The sequence below is a fragment of the Equus przewalskii genome, chromosome 2 (genome assembly GCF_037783145.1).
Source record: "Equus przewalskii isolate Varuska chromosome 2, EquPr2, whole genome shotgun sequence".
Lineage (NCBI taxonomy): Eukaryota > Metazoa > Chordata > Mammalia > Perissodactyla > Equidae > Equus > Equus przewalskii.
The window spans coordinates 62,628,359-62,648,627 of record NC_091832.1 but is presented as its reverse complement, the minus strand read 5'-3'; the positions used below and the strand labels follow the sequence as shown (position 1 = coordinate 62,648,627).

Here is a 20,269-nt window from a genome sequence, read left to right as displayed (position 1 = left end):
AGTATGTGTGGAACCAAGCAGTATAGATTACCTCTAAATAAATATGATGAAATTTTCCTTTTGCAGATGCAAGTATTGGCATTATGATGAAAACCTGCTCACTTCCAGCGTTGTCATCGTTTTCCATAATGAAGGATGGTCAACCCTCATGAGAACGGTCCACAGTGTAATTAAAAGGACGCCAAGGAAATATTTAGCAGAAATTGTGTTAATTGATGACTTCAGTAATAAAGGTAATAGTTATAGAATTGACATTTTATCTATAAAATCAGTTAATTATGTGTAATTGCAAAACTGATTTCAAAATCGTCTTTAAAAACTAATAATTAGCATCTGTTGATAGCATATATTATCAGCAAGTGGGCACTGTGCCAAGCATTATATATTAATTTTTTTGTTTAATCCTGACAGAAATCCTTGCGATGGATATTGCTATTATCTCCATTTTGCACTTGGGGCTCAGAGATGCTAAGTAACTTGTCAGCAATCAGAGGTAGTAATTAACAGCTAGATCCCAATCTACAGGCACATAAGTTTGTGTATTTAACCACTGTCTTATACTATACCAATTCTTCGGGCCTTGGGTTTTGCAAAATTTTAGTCATAGAGGTAATTTATTGAAAGACTGAGAGAATGCAATTGCCTTTATATTGTAATGCCACCTGAAACTCCATCCAGAGTTGTCAGACTGAAATCCATATACCTATTGAATAGCCTGTATTTTGCATTTGAATGAGAATGCAAATATTGAATTTGACCAGAAACCATGGACTACTTTTATTCATAATAGAAATTATCTACTAAAGCTTATTTTGTCCTATGTTTGATTTAGGATACTAAATAAAAGGAAATTGTTTTATTTTTATTCTTTTTAAGGAGCCAGATATTACAGCATTTAGGGAGGCATTGGTTAGTCTTGGTTCATTCTGGTGAGAGAGAGATTGAGCAGTGAATTTTCCAGATAAGCGGGTTTGTTAAGTTAACATTCTTTTCTTTCTTTTTTTCTTTCTTTTTTTTTAATTCTAGAAAAGGAATTAATTTTTTTTAATTGCAGTAACATTGGATTATAACATTATATAGCTTTCAGATGTACATCATAATATATTTCGAATTCTGTGTAGATTACATCATGTTCACCACCCGAACACTAATTATAGTCCATCCCCTCACAAGTGAGCCGAATCACCCCTTTTGCCCTCCCCCCTCCCCTCTGGAAACCACCAATCCATTCTCCGTTGCTATGTGTTTGTTTGTCGTTTTTATCTTCTACTTATGAGTGAGATCATACAGTATTTGACTTTCTCCCTCTGACTTATTTCACTCAGCATAATACCCTCAAGCTCCATCCATGTTGTCACAAATGGCCGGATTTCGTCATTTCTTATGGCTGAGTAGTAGTCCATCATGTATAAATACCAGATCTTCTTTATCCATTCGTCCCTTGATGGGCACCTAGGTTGCTTCCAAGTCTTGGCTATTGTGTATAATGCCGCAATGAACATAGGGGTGCAAGTATCTTTATGCCTTTGTGTTTTCAAGTTCTTTGGATAAATACCCAGCAGTGGGATAGCTGGATCATATGGTAGATCTATCCTTAATTTTCTGAGGATACTCCAAACTGCTTTCCAACATTTTTTTCTTTAAATAGATCCATTATTGTAAGCTGAATATATCTTCTTAATAACATAAATATCAAGATAGGTAATGCCACAGCTCAGACCTCACATAAGCATGCTGAATAAAAAAATGTAATTGTGCTGCTGAAACCCAGATCTGAGTATTTATTTATTCTTCTTTGCTTGTCACAAAACTGAATTAAAACCTTTGAAAAGTAACCAAGGAGCTCAGACTACTCAATAGCAACAGAATATTTGCTTTTTGGCCAGTAAGTTTTACAGAGAATTTTTGTGTACAAGTAGTGATGCAACTGAATATAATGTTTAGAAGTGAAGACAGAACATGGGTAGCATGAAAATACCATTCAGAATAGCTTTATAAAAGCTTCCTCCAAAACTTAATTTAGAACTCCTGCAGTCTGGATAAACCTCTGCTGTTTTTACGAGGACATAACCGGAATCTTGATCTTGTACACATGTCAGCATGGAGAAGAAGTAGAAATATGGCCTATTTCCTTTCCCCCTCATCTTTGTGCACTAATCACTTTTTTCAACTAATCATTTTTAACTACACTAGAGAACGTTTGGCTTTAAAATTTTTAGTCATCTCAAATGCCTTTAGCTTAAACATCTCTTGGTTGCAATTTTCTAGGACAGGAGTGTTTTCATTAAGAATACTATTCCTGTCTCAAAATAAATATTTGAAAATATGTTTTAACGTGATATTGTTGGTACAACAATATTTTAGATTTAGAAAAATCTAAATCTACAAAAAGAACTGAGAATTCCCACGGCTATAATTGTACTTGTTTTAAGAACCCCTATGTTATTAATACAAGTAAAAGCTTAGCATGTTCTATTAAAAAAAAAAGTGAAGACCCGCCAAAAGGTGTTTGCCATTCTAAAATCTTGCGTTCTTGCTTGGCCCAAGAAAGAGAGAACAAAATTTTGGACTTAAGTTTTCTGTCCACTTTGCTTTCATTGTTTTGTGATCAGTGCTTCTGTTGTCACAAATCTCTTATGTTCAGACTCTTGTAACACACTATAACAGCAGTCACTCACAGGGGCAGCTTTGCTGGCAGCCTTAGGAGAGACGTTTGTTGGGGCTATCCTTGAACAGAGGGCTTTGATTAATTTTCCCAATTTCAAGACACCTTAAAATCAGTCAGTCCCATCCTCAGTAAAAGTATATACTGTTTGGTAAATCTGACTTGAATGAAAATTTGGTTTGTTCTTTCCCCAATATATTCAGAAAGTAAAACTTTGAGTTATAATTTTCTTTTAAAGATGAAATACTTTACTAATATAAAACCTCACAGAGGAGCTGGCTGCTCATAACACTTGGGTTTCTGGAAATTACAATGTCCTCTCTTAACAAGGTTCTGGAGCACACTTGGCTACAGGCGAGCATCAGCCCGCTGAGGCTCAGTGGGGTGAGGGAAAATGCAAGTCCCTACTCTCAGTGGCTTCTAACAGCAAAGGTTATACTATTCTCTCACTTATTATACATGTCCCTGAGGGTCAGGCTCAGCTGGCAGAGCAGCCTGATTGTGGACACTGCCTGCCTTGAGGCAAACGGGAAGAAGAGGTTTGGTAATGTATTAGTGAGCTCTTAACGCTTCTGCTCAAAAGTGCCCCACATCATTCCCCCCATCTGATTGGCCACAGCAAGCCACATGGCCCAGGCTGCCGTCAGTGTGTTGGATAATCACCCCCAAGGAGCTGGGTGAATATTTTGGACAGTAATACAGACTACCACAGTGCGAGATCCCAAAGAAGCAGAAGTCATCTGAGTCACCAACTTCATCTGAGTCACCAACTTCCCTTTTGGGAGCCTCTTAACTAAGACTCTAAATTTGAAGAACCAGCCATCAGCTCATTGCTGGCTATAATGATTTATGTTAGATTTATTTAGATTGCATATCCAAAAGAGTACCTAATGAAATTCAGAAGGGGCTTTAAAAAACTTAGGACTGTATAGAGCTTAAAAAAAAAAAAAAAAAAAAAGGAAGGTAAGAGCTTTTTTAAGAAAAAGTTACATTGAAGGGAAAATTACCTAGATTTTCAGAGTGAAAAAATAGAATTCAGCATAAGAATTTTACTTATAATTTTCATTAAAACTGGTTGCCAAAATAGAAAAAGGAAAACTTTTTTATTCTCTATTTTGAATACCCATGTGTGGGTGTCTTGCTAATTATAAGCTCCCTAAAAGTAAAGTATTAAGTGTACAGTCTGATTTGCCCATTTAACCACCAGCTCATCACGAAATACAGCTATTTTTGTTTGTTTTTGTATTAATGGTCCAAAGTTTTAAACAATTTTAAAATAATATTTATGTCTCCAAGAAACATCTTTAAGGATCCGGGAGCTAGTTGTGGCTGTGATGTGCCAATTTCATAGGCTCACAGTGATGTAAACAAAAACTGTTCTCTTGCAACTGGGAAGCCAAGATGGAAACTTTGGCTGATGTATCTTGTTTTTGTAACACCAAATTTCCTCTACCAAATTGCAAATATATGTCTATTATTTATTATATAAAATATTATATTTATTATATAAATATGTAAATATTTATAAATATATACATACATACGTATAGACATATGAACACTTGTTGATACTTAAAATAGAGAGAAAATGGGATCTTTTGATTGTTACTTGCTAACTTGATGGCAACTCTATTCATCACACCAAGACTCAAGCTTCGACATTGGTTGTAGTTGGAGAGAGATGGACCAGAACAAATGTTCACTATACTCTGTGTGAATTCCAGTGAAGTCATATAATGTTGTTTATAGGCAATATATCTTCAGAAATCTTGAACCATTGCTTCTGCCAAAATCAAACGAAATATTGTGCCTGAAAGCTTTTAGATATGATATTAACATGTGAATCTGTTTTAAGTTTTCTTGTCAATTGGCAATAGTTAGCATTTATTTAATGTTTAGAGGGATATTTGATAATTCTCAGGCTAACCACTTCTCTGTAGGCATATTAAGCTCAAAATTTAACTCAAATAATCACTTCACCTTGCTTCCCTAAAGATGAACCGTTCAACCTGGTGTGTGTAAAATTAGTGACTATCCAAAGTAGCTGTTGCCTATCCTTGTTTCTTGAGAAAAATAATAGTTTAATTGGTTTATATACATAAATGTAATTTATAATGTTGACTGAATTTTTTTATTCATAGAACACTTAAAGGAAAAATTAGATGACTATATTAAGCTGTGGAATGGCCTAGTGAAGGTATTTCGAAATGAGAGAAGAGAAGGTTTAATTCAAGCACGAAGTATTGGTGCCCAGAAGGCTAAACTTGGGCAGGTAAGAAACATTTGATATCTACAGTGTCAGCATTTTGGATTTGGTAACCAATAGATCATATGGATTTTTAAGTACCCTTCAATTTTTTTACTTTTTTAATTGAAATGAAAATGATGGCTTAAGCAGATAATTTATGTCAAAATTGACTCTGATGATAATTTATATTAGCATCTAATTTTCAATTGTGAGAGATATGTGATGTCCCATATATGAGGAGAGTTCTTTACCTTGCTTCTTTTTTTTAAAGGTTTTGATATACCTTGATGCTCATTGTGAGGTGGCAGTTAACTGGTATGCACCACTCATTGCTCCCATATCTAAGGACAGGTAACATTACCTTGCTTTTTTTCTTTCCTGGTTGAAAAGTAAACTTCATCCTAGAAGGACAAATGATATTCTCATTCTTCTGATTCCAGTTCCATTCAGTGTATCAAGTGCTATGTTTTAAGTCTTATTTTTCAGCTAGTTGTTTCCTTGGGTGGAGCTAGACTGATAGTTTGGGCTGATTCAAATGTGGGCAGTTAGGCATTTGGGATAAGCCTAGGGTGGCTCCCTCCAGAATCATCTTGTGGTTGGGTTGTGGAAGAGACTTCCTCCAGCTCCAAAAGCTTTCTCTAACAGTAATATTAATTGCACCCTTTACACTGTAGTAACAGTTCTAAAGACTTGAAGGAGTATACTTTGAAATTATAGCTATTGGGTCTTTTTATGCCCTTTTTAATGATTACTTTAAATAGTAAGGATCGGCTGTTATTTGTGTCCGGGGTTTGGGTTCCCATAGAAACTTCAAAATTTAGAAATAATCCACTATTCTATGCAAATGTGATCATCACCATTAAATTTACAGAAATGTCTGAAATAATAGAAGGCAGCACCAGTTTCCTAGTTCCAAAAGCCTTTGCTGCTTTTGGTCCAGAATTCTCGGAATCTAGGAAAATAGACATGTCCCTGTGAGGAAAGGCATGAGTCAAAGGAAGAACTTTGGAGGGTTTAATCAGTAGAGGATTTAATGTGAAGGCCTATCTAAACATTTTTCAAGTGCTGTCTCTCTTAATCCTCACAGCAGCCCTGCAAGGGAGATATTATTAGCTCCATTGTACTGAAGAGGATACTGAGGCTTAGAGAAATCAATTAAATCCAACAGCTAATAAACTATCAAACTGAGATCTCTCTGGGACACTTTATTCTGCACAATTTAGAAATCTGAGAGTCATGAGAAGTGAGGAAAGATAACGAACCTCACCTCTCCGGGTGAAGACTAGCAGTCCTCCAGGGCGATAAGGACATGGTTTCCCACAAGGCCCTGTGGTGGTCCCACATACCCCACAGTGACTCTCCACTGTCCCATGAGTGTCCACAGGCTGGAGGGAATAAAGCACCTTTCTCAACTCTACTGCTCCCATATCAAAATTCTAAGATTTTCCCCTTCTCCTTGGTTTCTAAACATCTAAAAAGCACCTTAACATGGTTATGAAAATGTAAATGTAACGTAAAATGTAATCTCCATTTTAGGAAATGCATTTTTAAATCCTTTCTGATAAGATGAGCATTGCAACAAGCAGGGTACCAAGTTATCTTTGTCGAGTTGACTCTATACCTAATTACTCATATGGTACTAGCATTTTTATAACCCGAATACATGGCATTTTTTTTTTTTTGCTTCAAATTCTCAGGCCCCTGCTTAAGTTCTTCAGCAGGTTTTGAGGGATTTTTCTTCTCATTTTTTTAAAAGCAGGAATATAATACAGTATCTTTTTTTTTTTTTTTTTTGCAATGAAAGCTGTTTTTTGTAATAAAAGAAATAGGAAAAGAAAAGCAAGTAAAAGTACAGAAACAGATTTTCATAATAACTGCTTCCAGAGAAACAGAGAGCAGCAAAGAATTGGGAGAACTGCTAAGAATGTAGCAGGTGTTGTCTTTCTACACACACACACACACAGACACGCTCATTGGTTTAATAAAAGGATGAGGAGGGAAAGTACTAGGCAGGAAAATCTCATAAATAATCCAGAATTACCAAGAGAAAGCTGCCCATCGGCCCAGAGCGAGAATGAGAACACATGATTAAGTTCAAAGACGTGCTTCTTTGTCCCTGACACGTGTCAGTCAGCTGAGGAAGAATCTCCTCTGTCCTCCCCTTATCGAAACAGCCTCCTTGACTTGCAAGGACATTCATTTACTTCGATTTCCCATTAGATATAAAAGTCCCCTACTGCAAAAAAAAAAAATTAACAATAAAAAGATAATATAGTTAGGCATTCTAAACTAGTCAGTTTTGGGTTCTTAAATGCTTTTCCATTTTCTGTAAATATTTCAGAACTACATGTACTGTACCTCTAATAGATTACATAGATGGGAATGATTATTCCATTGAACCACAGCAAGGTGGGGATGAAGATGGTTTTGCCAGAGGGGCCTGGGACTGGAGTTTACTATGGAAACGTATTCCTCTAAGCCACAAGGAAAAGGCCAAAAGAAAACATAGAACTGAACCTTATCGGTAAAGATTACTACTTTATTTTCTCATGTGGAATGTTTATCTAAGTACTTTTTTTTTCCTTCCCCATGTCCTCGTATAAATATGTGGGTCCATACATATGCTTCCATTTCATCTGTGCTGCCATCATCAACACAATACAGAACCATTTGCACTGTGCCGATTATAGATGTCATAAATGGCAAAACATATGAAATTATCCCCCAAGGGGGTGGTGACGAAGATGGGTATGCCCGAGGAGCATGGGATTGGAGTATGCTCTGGAAACGGGTGCCTCTGACCCCTCGAGAGAAGAGAATGAGAAAGACAAAAACTGAACCATATCGGTAATCACTAAATCACTTACATGTTTTTCTTTTCTCCAGTTGCTGCTAACCTATTAACCTCTTGCCAAGCTAAAAAGTTTGTTATTAAAACTGTAACTGCTGCCTCACATTCTGAGAGGGTTTCTTCCCTTGCACTATTCGAGATCTGAATTCACTTTTGCTTCTTTGTAATTGCTTTCTCCCTAAATGCAAGCTCTCTTTTTTTGGTGGGAGGGAGGGATGTTATATGGCATTAGTTCCAAACACGAATGAAGAAAAGAAAATCTTTGCCATCCTTTCCTAGTAAACTAGACATCAAATTTTATTCTTTTGACGGTAATGTCATTCTGTAAATTTAAAACACATAAATTCCATTACAATCCAAGTTTTATATCCACTTTGATGCCTTGGGTGTAGTGTTAGCAATGAAAGGCATTAGCGAGAGATTCTTTTGTTTTTTTCTTTCTTTTTTATATGCTAACTCTTAAATACTAATTTTGTACCCGTTAAATCTGATGCATAAAAATACGTGACTGTGGAAAATGTTACATAGTAGAAGATTTTATTAGTTCATTCTCAGAAGAGCACTTGGTTAAAAGGAAACTTTGTTCCAAAATCAGCTTTCGTCCCTTCTGTGGTTCTTGAAATAGAACAATTTATGTTCCTCTATTCTTCTGGTCTTTTATAAGTGGAACATTATACTATATTTCAAAAGAGGGACCCCAAATGAAATGTTTGCTCAAATGTTAGTGTAGGCTTCTAAATGTGTCTCATTTTATTTTTCTGATCTTATGGTTCTGCTTTTGGTCTCTCTCTCCCTGTTACACTACTGATAATGTTAGAACTCTGTTTTGGGAAGGTGTTTCCAATGTCATGGAAATGCCGGTGGGATTTGGGCATATCATGATATCAAGATACTGAAATGGCAAACATAAGGAAATTATAAAACCTTAAGCTTTATTTGACAGTTTCCAAATTTCTCTTTGAAGTTTTTTTTCAAAATAGTCTAGGAAACTACTGCTTACCCACTTAACCTAACAAATAATTCTGAGAGAAAAAAAATAGGGGATGATGATTACATTTATATTTCTGCCAATTCCATGGGCTAGTAAAGAAACTTTTAGAAGTGAGCTAGAAAAAGTTAAGGGAGGTTTTTGTGTTAAGATCTATTTTCAAACGTATACTGAGCTAAGTGGGAATATATTTAAAGATCAAAAAGGCAAAGTTATAATAGAGTAATTTTAAATGATAGCTAAATAAATGAGACATGAAAATACAACCAAAAATGTAATAGGGCTGTTTAGTGAGTTAGGCAGCATACTTTAAGAAGAAAAGGCAACAGAGAATGACTTTCCCCTGATGTGATTTTCCTTTAACACTGAGAATATTACTTGATTCATTGTTTATCCACTCAACAAATATTTAATGAGTGCTTACTGTGTGCCAGGCACTATTTTCTGGAGATAAATTTTAAAAAATATGTTCCCTCATGGTACTTAAAATATAGTGGGTGAGACAGAAACTAAATGGATAACTACATAGATAACTCTGGAACAGCAACTGCGATGAGTGGTATGAAGAAAAATAAAAGGCTACATGGAGCTTATGAAAGGAGAACCTAGTCCAGCCTGGAGGATCCAGAACCGCCTCCCTGACAAAGTGTCCTTGAGGCTGAGACCTGAAGAATGAGGAGTCAACCCTGTGGAGGAGGAGGAACATTTCAGGAGACCAAACAGAACAAGTGAAGGCCCTGAGACAGAAGGCAGTTTGACATGTTGATGGCACGAGCAGAGCAGTGAAGAATGCAGGACGAGGGAGCCAGCTGAACCTCCAGAGTGGAGAGAGGCTGGCATCATGCAGGCCCACATTGACTCTGCTCTGCTTGCTGTGGATCAGGCTTGGAAGGTGGCAGAATAGAAAAAAGGACAAGTTAGGGGGTTACTGCAACAGTCCAAGCAGTGGTAGGTTGGTCTAGGGTGGTGGCAGTGAAGTTGGAAAGAAGTAGACAGATTCAAGATGTATTTTCAAGGTGGAATCAATAGGAATTAGTGATGGATTGAATATCAGGTGTAATGCTAAAGGAGGTCCTCTAGTAGAGGAATCTACTTAAAAGTCATGATGCATTAATAATTAATTGTTTGGGGGTAGGAGACAAAGAACAGGATGAAAATTATTCCCCTGTCACTTCTCCTAATGATGGAAATGGCTTGTCTCCAAAAAGCTACCAAATTTTTTTCTCTTGTCCCTAAAAAGTCCCAATTCAAGATCCCATTCAAGAAGCCCCACAGATCACCCTTTTGCATTCCTACCTCCCGACACAGTAAATAGCTATGTCTAATTCTTCTGTGTCGTCTCTGTGCTACATTTGCAAACTCTGAATGAACTGTGGCTGTTCTAGGATGATTTACACCCTTATTTGGCAAGCCCTTGAGCTATAAAATTAAAAAATGACAGACTACTTCCATGGTGTATGGTTTCGCTCATCCCAGAATGACTCATAAATCATTTCAGGAGCAGTTAGCAGACCACGGCTGTGTGGCTCAGTGTTTTTAGGAGTGAAAGAGAAATTGTATTTTAACTAACTCTAAAGGCTTAATTTTTAAATCAGTAAAGGAACCAAGGCGCCCTCTTATGGCAAAATGATGCAATCCTCTAATTTGTAGTGAACTGTAATTCTATTTCAGTTAGAAATTGTGGTAAGTCTATTAAAGAAGAATTATGAACAGATTGTAAGGCTTTATAATTTCTTGATGTTTGGCCATCATCTTTTCCCCGTTATGCATTATTTAGACTGTATTCCAGAAACACTTGCTGTCTGTTGGTGAAGGGATATTGGCAATTTGTCTTTAATAGTTATTAGTGTTTCTTTTTCTTAGGTCCCCAGCCATGGCTGGTGGGTTATTTGCCATCGAACGAGAGTTCTTCTTTGAACTGGGTCTCTATGATCCAGGTCTCCAGATTTGGGGTGGTGAAAACTTTGAGATCTCATACAAGGTAACATTTCATTTAAACAAATGGAGTTTTCAAAGTAGTTAACTGGCTTTCACGACTTTCAGATAAGGCTGATTTCTTTGGAAAGAACTCCTTAAAGCATTTCTCTAAATCATAAGGAATGACTATCAAAAATGTATGCTTTTCGGGAAAAATAAGGCAAAATGCAAGCTCCAAATTTACCACCTATTTACGTAACTCAGCTCAAAATTGAGGCCAGCAAGCTTCAGAAATACCCCCCCGCCAACCCCCAGCCAAGGAATTCTATACACTAGAGCCATTTTTGTAGGAGCCCCTTGGAGAATCTGCATGTATTGGGGCTACATTTGACCATTCACTGATGTGGTTACCCTTCATCATCACAGGACATGATAATGCAGGACAGAAGCAGATCCCAACAGTGACGGCATCCTCAGACTGACAGTGGAGCTGCCTTCCTGCAGCAGCCCCCGTCATTGGGGCAGTCCTTGGACAATGATGTCTTCTGCTCCTACTCCCCTCCCCCCATTCTCCAAAAGAAAGAAAGAAAGAACTGTATGGCAGTTTGAGTTGAATATTCAACTTAGCACCATGAGGGATAGGAGTAACTCAGTCCTTAATCTCAAGGAACTTACAGTCAATAAGAAGAAATTAGAATTATACTTCAATTCATAATACAATAAGAAGGTAGAATGGCATTCAGTTGGTGTGATTAAGAAACAGCATCATGCTGGAGGTAGAATTTGAGGCAGAACTACAACTTGGGCACGGTATCAATAAGCAGAGAGGGAGGGGAGGGGCAATTCTACGCAAACAGAACGGGTGGGAACCTGAAGAATATTCGGGAAACAGTGAGGAGCATGGTTTAGCAGAATCTGACAGCATGAATGAGAAAGACATCCAGAAGATAAGTGGACATGTATGTGAAAACCATATAGAAGAGAGCCTTTAATGCTGAGCTAAGAGATTTTTATCTAGTTTGATAAGCAATGGAAAACTATGAAAGGTATTAAGCAAGGGAAGAACATGACCCAAAGCTGCCCTTCAGCTAGAATAATCTCTTAGTATAAATAAGGTTAACCTTGAGTAGAGAGAAGCTGGGGTGAAGAAGCCAGTTAGGACATTATTATAATAATCAGCCAGGTGGGAAATATATTAACAATGGAAATGATGAATGATTTTAGGAATGAAGAATCTGCATGACTTTGCCAGGTTACATTGGGAAAGGGTTGCTTGGAGCTACACATACACAGGAAGAGGCCCCTTAGTAGCAGTATATTACTAATTCCCTGTTGCCTTCTTCCTCATTATGTGAGTTTGAAAAACAAGCAAATTATTTTAGGATTTGTTTAGTTTATGAATTCCCCGTGGACACTGTATCTCATTTAGATTTCAGATTTACATTTACAAGATAAATTTTCAGCTATAATTTCTTTTGGCATTTGAAACAACTTCCACATGTGTTTTTCCTTGATAGATATGGCAGTGTGGTGGCAAATTACTGTTTGTCCCTTGTTCTCGTGTTGGACACATCTACCGTCTTGAGGGTTGGCAAGGGAATCCTCCACCCCTTTATGTTGGGTCTTCTCCAACTCTGAAGGTGAGTTTTTTGGTTAAAAGGGGAGAAGGCTAAGGAACTAACATTTGTGTTCCAAATGCTGTGGTAGTAACTTAAATGTCAGCTCACTGAATGGGATATGTTGTTTAAGCAATCATGCTGGTTCTCATTTTTAACTTAGGCTAGATTTAGTCATGAAACATCTTACTGTTTTTTAAGATTATTCATTGTATCTCATTCTGGTTAAGATTCTTATATTGAGTGTTCTCCACGAAGATGTCTCAAATAAATTCAAAAAGAACTGACACTCTGTAGGAAAGTAGTTGAAAGGAAAATATTAGCTTCTAATATTCACACATGAGAAAAATATTATTTTTGTTTGGTTTTAAAAAATTAAAGTAACCATATTAAGAACTTTTGTAGTAAACAAAATCAAATTTTTGAACAGTGTTTGCAAAATATTAGTATCTTTTGTCCCTTAAACCAGGGACAAACCAGGAAAGCTTCCCACAGAGGCCAAATGTCCCACTGTTAGGAGCACGAAGGCACTCTCTGTGACTGAGAAACTTTGAAGTTCCTTTGGTTGGGTTGCTTTCATAAATTCTAAGAACATATGACTCCGATGCCCTTCGTTTTCTGCAGCTTTTAACCAAGTCAAAAGCAGAAGGAAGTTTATTATTGGCTGCAGATGCAACTTGAGACAGTTCCCCAAAGGGGAATAGATAACAGAAGCAAAGACAGCTAGGCTTTAAGATCCTGCACAGCTTTCTAACTGGGCAAATTATCTTAGAAATGGCCAAATGGAGCCCCAGCTATAACAAGGGATGAGATTAGAAGATCCACGATAAAACAAAGATAGCTCCAAATTAACACCAGGCCTGACGGGCATTACAGGAAAAGAACCTGCCCTTGGAGTCAGACCCATAAGCACGAAGGATTAATGAAAAATCACCTTGATTCAAGAAGGTCTCTGCTGCAAAGAAAAGGAAAAGAGATGAGAGGGAAGTACTTATCTACTCTAAAATTAACTGCAGATGCCATAAAACTACCCAATAAATGTAACTTCAGCCTACACCTAGTGAGTGCCCAGACTGTGCCAGGTACTTTCCTTTCTCCAGTTTCAACACTGTCCACTACAGCCACCAGGGTGCCAGTGGCCCATGTCTATTTCTTTAGTCCATTTGTCTGGTCTGAGCCTCAGACCTTTATAGTCAATTGTCTTTTAGAATTATCCTCTTAGATGACCCTCAGATATTTCAAACTCAGTGCAGTCAAAGCCGAACTTAAACTTTTCCTCAAAAGTGATCCCTTTCCTGTATTCTGTTTGCCCACGAATGAACCTTAGGGGGCATTTTAGGGTTGTCCTCCTCCCTCGCCACCCGCCTTTCCAAGCCCTGATGATTCCACCTCGTCCGTATCTCTTAAATCCATTCCTCTCTGGGTTTAGTCCAGGTCCTCAGATCTCTCCCTTGGATATCAGGGGGCCTCCCACTTGGCTCTCTACCATCAGGTTCAACCCCCTTCAGTCCACCCTCCACTCACCACCAGCGTTATCCCCCTGAAAATTAAAACTGATGTCTGTTACCTCTTTAAAACCTTTTGATGGCTCTCTACTAAAGGATAAAATGCAAAGTCCTAGGAAAGAATAATCATATTCATAATAGCTGACACTTTTTTGAGTGCTTAGTTATGTACGAGACACAAATCTAAATGCTTTCCATAGATGAACTTCTTAATTTTCAAAACACACTGTAAAGTAAGGACTATAATTATTCTCATCTTAAAATGAGGAAACTGAGGCAGGTTTTCTCTCAGTGGATCCTGCATTCCACTTGTGGTAGAATTCTTTCAGGACCCCAAATGCACCATGACTGTCATACTTCATTTGCTTTTCTCTTTGCCATGGATATCATTCCCACCTAATTAACCACTCCTTTGAGACTGAGCTCTCCAGCACCCTCCGTGGTGCCCCTCTGGCCTTCTCCATCCCAAACAATGAAGTGCTCCTTCTTTTTGTTGCTATAACCATATGTGTGTGCACTCGTCTCTTCGTGTGTTAGTATCTAGAAGACATGAACTATATCTAATTTTGGATGGATTTGCAAGAATTCAAAATATTTATCAATACTATCACATGTGGTTTTTTTTAGGTTTGAATCTACGGGCTTTGCAACAATATGCCTGTGGGAGCACGTTCACCCTTTGATAGTTATCTTGTACCCTAGAAAACCTAATCTCAACAGTAGATATTCCTGCTCCTGGTGTAAAACAGGCAGGGGTCAGCAACTATGGCCAATAGGCCACATCTAGCCCTTTTTAGTAACTAAAGTTATCTTGGAGCACAGCCACACCCATGTGTCTGCGTGTTGTGATATGGCTACTTTCTGACTCCAACAACAGAGCTGAGGAGTTGCAACAGAAAGTATGGCCCACTAAGCCAAAAATACATACTCTCTGGCCCTTTAAAGAGAAGGTTGGCTGATGCATGATGTAGAAGACCAAGGGACTAGATTGCGTATGCTCTAAACCTGTCACATGCATTCATTCAGTAAAACCGTAGAAGTTAGATCTTTGTCAGTTATCACAATGTCAACATACTGTATTGTTCTTTAGTTGCTTTTTCTTAAAGTGCACCAACTGGGGAAAATGTCCAATTAATTCTGGGTTATAGTAAAATGGTTATATTAGAGTTGAAACAAGACCAACAAAAGCCACCTGCAAAAATGTGTTTTATTAATCAGAGTTATTGTTTTTCATGATTGTTTCTGAAATGAGATTTGTTCCCTACACATGGTAGTAGTGTGGCTCTTAACAGAAAGAGATTGTTCTGGGAGAAGGAGGACCAGTGTCCAGCCAGCCTCTCATAAACCCTCTCTGGGCTTCAATTTCTTCCTCTCAAAGCAGCATAGAATATATTTTCGTAGAATACATGATCCTGCAGCTCAGGGATATCAGATTCTGTGTCTATCACTTTTTAGTTGAACACGTGTGACATTTCTATCCATGGCAATTGACAAATTAGAAACATTAGCTCACTTGCTTTTGTTGCTTAATTAAACATTAGGTCCTATTGAAATGAGTCTGTTATATGTTGGTCATATGTCATGTGTCTAAGATAGGCTATTTATGACATTACTAATATTTTTATTTTTCAGAATGATACTAACTTTCTTTTTCACAGAATTATGTTAGAGTTGTAGAGGTTTGGTGGGATGAATATAAAGACTACTTCTATGCTAGTCGTCCTGAATCGAAAGCACTACCATATGGGGATATATCTGAGCTGAAGAAATTTCGAGAAGATCACAACTGCAAAAGTTTCAAATGGTTCATGGAAGAAATAGCTTATGATATCACCTCACACTACCCTCTACCACCCAAAAATGTTGACTGGGGAGAAGTAAGTATCAGCTGATATTCAGATCTCAAAGTTATGTGTTTGGAGACTGAGTTTGGGGGAAGGCAGAGATGGAAATGTGTGAGTGAAAGAGAAGAATTCTTGGGGAAGAGTTTAGCTAAAAACTGTCTGGTACTTTCCACTAGAAGGTTACAACTCCCCCAACCCCCAACCGCCATGTCCCCTCCTCTCAGCCTTTGCACATGTAGCCCTCTGGTCTGGAACACTGTCCACTCCCTCCAGCTCCTGCCACTTCCCTGCCCCTCACTCCGACTCCCTTTCTTGGCTAATCCCAACTTATCCCATAGTTCTCAATTTATAGTGCACCACCACTGAAAAGCCTTTTTCTATTCTTGCGCACTCCATCAAAAAGACTGAGTTCTGTGATCTCTCCATAGGTTCTCATAATGCTCAGAATTGCCTTTCTCTCAGCCCTCCTGTAAATGCTTCAACACTTTGTCCACCATTGTGTCCCAATGGACTAACACAGAGATCCCCATATACAATAGGCACTCACACAATGCTTGTCAAATGAATGAATTAATCAGTGGTAACTGAAAATAATTAAAATCAGGCAAAGGCATTGATCTGTCTTTTCATTTTTTTGTTTCTGCAAACTTGCCTTTGTAACCCCATTTCTGATTGCATCCACCCAAGTGCCTTATACTGACTGCTGCCTCATAGGTGTATTAAACATGCCGTGACCTTTCAAGTCTTCATGGCTTTGCTTAATTGTGTATTCAGAAAATATTGGTTGAGGGCCTACTATATGCCAGACATTCTTCTAGACATACAACAAGACAAGCAAGGTCCTTTTCCTCAGAGAACTTGCATGCTCACGGGGGAGAGAGAGAAAAACAGGGAAAACAAAGCAGATGATGACAGGTGGTGGTAAGGGCTATGAAGGAAATAAACAGGTGATGCTCAAGAGGACTTAGGGACAGGGTAAGGAGGGCTCCTCTGAGGAGGTGACGTTTAATCTGAGATCTGAATGATAAAAAGCAAGTCAGAGAGCGAGGAAAGAGTGTTCCAAGTAAAGAAAATGGTGAGTTTGAAGGCTCTGAGTAAGGAAATGCTTTGCATGTTTGATAAGCAGGAGAGAGGAGGTTAAATGAGGAGGGGGGCCTTTGGGGCCAGCCTGGTGGCATAGTGGTTAAGTTCACACAGATCCCAGGTGCGGACCTACACACCACTCATCAAGCCATGCTGTGGTGGCTTCCTACATACAAAATACAGGAAGATTGGCACAGATGTTAGCTCAGGGCTAATCTTCCTCACCAAAAATTAAATAACTAAATAAATGAGGAGGGAAGCCTTTATCCTAAGGGTGTTGGGAAGCCACGGGAGGGTTTTAAACAGGTAACACGATTCGATTTATGCTTTTGTTTTTAATCACCCTGCTGTAAGAATTTAGAGTAGAAACAAAGATGCCAGTCAGGAAACCAGTAGGGTAATTCCAATGAGAAGTGATGGTGGCTTAGACTAGGGTGGTGAAAATGGAGGTGGAGAGAAGTGGACAGATTTGAGATATACAGTTCATCTGGAGGTAGATCACTGATGGATTGATGTGTGAAGGATATGGGCCAAGATGACTAGTTTGGGTTTTCATCTGAGTAGTCAATCAGGTGGCAGCTGAGATTGGGTAGGTGGTAGAGGGGACGGGTGGGGAGGGTTCAGGGAATAGCAAGTTCTCTGTTGGTTTTCTGCTCATGGGAAGTGCCCATTAGACATCTAGGTGGAGCTGTCAAGTGGATCTCAGGCTTTGTGGTACTGAAGCCCAGAAAAGAGGCATTGTACATTTGGAGCCATCGTCAGGTGCACAGTTTCATGGGACTGAATGAGATTACCTCAGGGGGAAGACATAGATAGAGAAAAGAGGATGGGATCCACTCCTAAGGCATTCCAACATTTAGAGTTTGGGAATAAAAGGAGAAGCCAACACTTATGCTGCTCTCTCTGCACCTCTGGTTTTAATACCTTTTTTTCCGTATACTCTTACTTCACCTCTGTTCTGTTACAGCAAATTGTGTTTAACTCCCACTTAGACCATAAGCCCCTGGGAGTCTGGACCACATCTGGGTTCTCTCTTAATCTCTGAGAACACCTAATTAGCACAGTGCCTTCTCTGTAAAAGGAATGAGTTTTCTTGGTGATCTTGTCCAGTCTCGTGGCTTTAAAACCATCTATGTGCTGATGATGCTAAAATTTCTATCTTCGACCCAAATCTGTCTCCCAGAGCCTGGACAAGGACATCTAGCTGCCTGCACCACATCTCCACTGAATGTCTAATCAACATTTCAAACTCGACAAATCCAGTGTTGAACTTCCTGTCTCCCCTCCCCAACCCATCTTTGCTGATAGCTCAGGCCAAAAGCTCTGGAGTCATCTTTGGATCCGCTCCTTCTCTCACACTTCACATCTGGTTCCCCCTCTGACCCTTTCTTGCTGTTTCTCAGCCATCACATCTCTCTCACTGAGACTGACTTTGCCTGTTGTAAACACGGCAATCAGAGTCAGCTTTTTAAAACGTGAGTCAGGTCACGTTACCTCTGTTAGAAACCTGCAGTGACACCCCCTTTCACGTGGAGTGAAGGCACAGCCCTTCCCAGTGGCCTCTACGGCCTACGTAATCAGCCCTGTTCCTCTCTGGCCTCACTCCACCCTGGCCCCACTGGCCTCCTCACTGGTCTTCAGACTTGCCGCAAGCATGCTCCTGCCTTTGCCCTTCCCTCTGCCTGGAAAAGCAAAGCTAGCCTCTGCATGCGTGGCTGATATATATAGACCCCACATCTTCTCAAAGGTCACCTTCTCAATGAGATCTACCCTGCTGGCCCCCAAACACTCCCAGCGCCCTGCCCTTAACTTGCTCCTCTTTTCCCCAGTCACTTCCTAACATATCCATCATGCTTTTTGCGTCTATTCTGTCTTTCCCTCCCTAGAACATAGCTCGCTGGGGTAAGGATGTTTATGTTTTGTTCACTGGTCTATCAGAGCCTACCACATGCCTGACCAGTGTCACTTAGTATTTGATGAATGAATAAAGGCGTGAGTGAATGGAGAGATGGAATTGCCTGTCCCCCTAAGTGTCACCCCTGAACACATCTTCAGTTTAACCTCTCTCTGTTCTGGCCCCTGCACGGTACGCTTCACCTCTCAGCATTCCCTGCACATTCCGGGTAGACCCCTACCAGTTACAAAGACGTCTGCTTGGGGCTGTCTTCAGAGTTCCTCCAGACAGGGCGAGAGTCTCCTTCTGCATGTTCCTCGCGCCATCCTGAGCGACACTTCCCCCAGCAGCCCTGCAGACGTGAGGGCCTGGGCCAAGACTTGCTTCTCTTTGTGTCTTCTCAAGCTCTTATCGTCATAGGTGCTCAGTCGGTATTTGCTGACTGAATGAATGAACAAGACATTTTATCCAAATACTACAGTATCTTATAATTGAAATATAAATATATAATATTTCCAAAAAGGAGAAAGGTTATTTTTATACAAAATGTGTATCCCAAAGATGGAAACCTGTGTTTGCTTCTCACCTACATTATCCACAGTCAGAGAAAAGTCTCACTGCCTGGCCCACATGCCATAACCTTTGCCCCCTAGGCCCCTGGAGGTAGCCACCAAAAGTGAGAGAGTTGCCTTACAAATATGGTCTGGTCTAGACATCTAGGGTCAGTGTCTTACCACTGTGGTTAGGTAACTTTACTCTATTTCCTTCTCATTCACAAGAATTATCATGAATCAGAAATTGTACTTCATGATATCTTTTTATTTATTCTTCCGTGGTATTTTATCAAAATCTATAGGCCATTGCCCTTAGTTGGAATGAGTCCATTCCAGTGTTGACCTCGAGACCATAAATGATTTCACAGATAACTGATATGCTCTAAACCCTGCAAAGACTGACAATACTGTAATGACCTGTTACGACACATACCCAGATTTCCACTGTGAACTGCAACATTTAACATGACATTCTTTTACTTTGATGCCAGAGCTTATTAAAAACTAAACTGTTGCCTGCTTTTTGGTTCTTTGTTTGTTTTTTTAGATCAGAGGCTTTGAAACTGTTTACTGCATTGATAGCATGGGAAGAACAAATGGCGGCTTTGTTGAACTAGGACCCTGCCACAGGATGGGAGGGAATCAGGTAAGGAGCCATACTGTCGTGTTTAAATTGGTCTGCACTGAGAGCTGCCAGGCTCGTTGATCGCAGGGTTTCCAATTTGGTGATTTTGTTTTGAAAAAGTAAAACATTCTATAAAACATTGAGAATGCTGAAACCTTTACTTAGTTGAGGGGGATAATAGCAATATTGGATTTCACGTAAGCAATCAGAATCTAGAACTTGTGTCTAATAAAAGAGATTAGAATATATTTTTGTGTGAGCATATAACTGTGTAAGCTTAATTCCCAAACAATTTTATCTGCAAATATTTTCCTATTCCATATTTTTACCCGGTAAGCTGGGATAACCAGTAACCTGGTTACTGCCAGTAATGTATATTTCACTCATACATTTTCTTACTTCCTTATGTGGGTATTTTTCTTGTCTCTAATTTAGATTGTGAAACATTATCAGGTCTGTTTCCATTTTTTCATTTGCTC

The 20,269-nt window shown here is 39.1% G+C and overlaps 1 protein-coding gene across 4 annotated transcripts in view; it reads left to right on the top strand.

The window, feature by feature from the left end:
• GALNT7 (polypeptide N-acetylgalactosaminyltransferase 7) overlaps positions 1–20,269 on the top strand; it is a 135,950-nt gene that overhangs the window by 110,069 nt on the left and 5,612 nt on the right. For 2 of the 4 annotated variants that reach the window (XM_070608021.1, XM_070608004.1), the window contains exons 3-10: positions 67–233; positions 4,807–4,937; positions 5,185–5,264; positions 7,578–7,760; positions 10,616–10,733; positions 12,187–12,309; positions 15,449–15,667; positions 19,713–19,811. In XM_070608021.1, coding sequence (XP_070464122.1) covers positions 67–233; positions 4,807–4,937; positions 5,185–5,264; positions 7,578–7,760; positions 10,616–10,733; positions 12,187–12,309; positions 15,449–15,667; positions 19,713–19,811 — 1,120 coding nt within the window. Of the gene's footprint in view, positions 1–66; positions 234–4,806; positions 4,938–5,184; positions 5,265–7,254; positions 7,438–7,577; positions 7,761–10,615; positions 10,734–12,186; positions 12,310–15,448; positions 15,668–19,712; positions 19,812–20,269 lie in introns of all 4 variants that reach the window. The other 2 variants (XM_070608024.1, XM_070608015.1) reach the window with 1 other exon arrangement.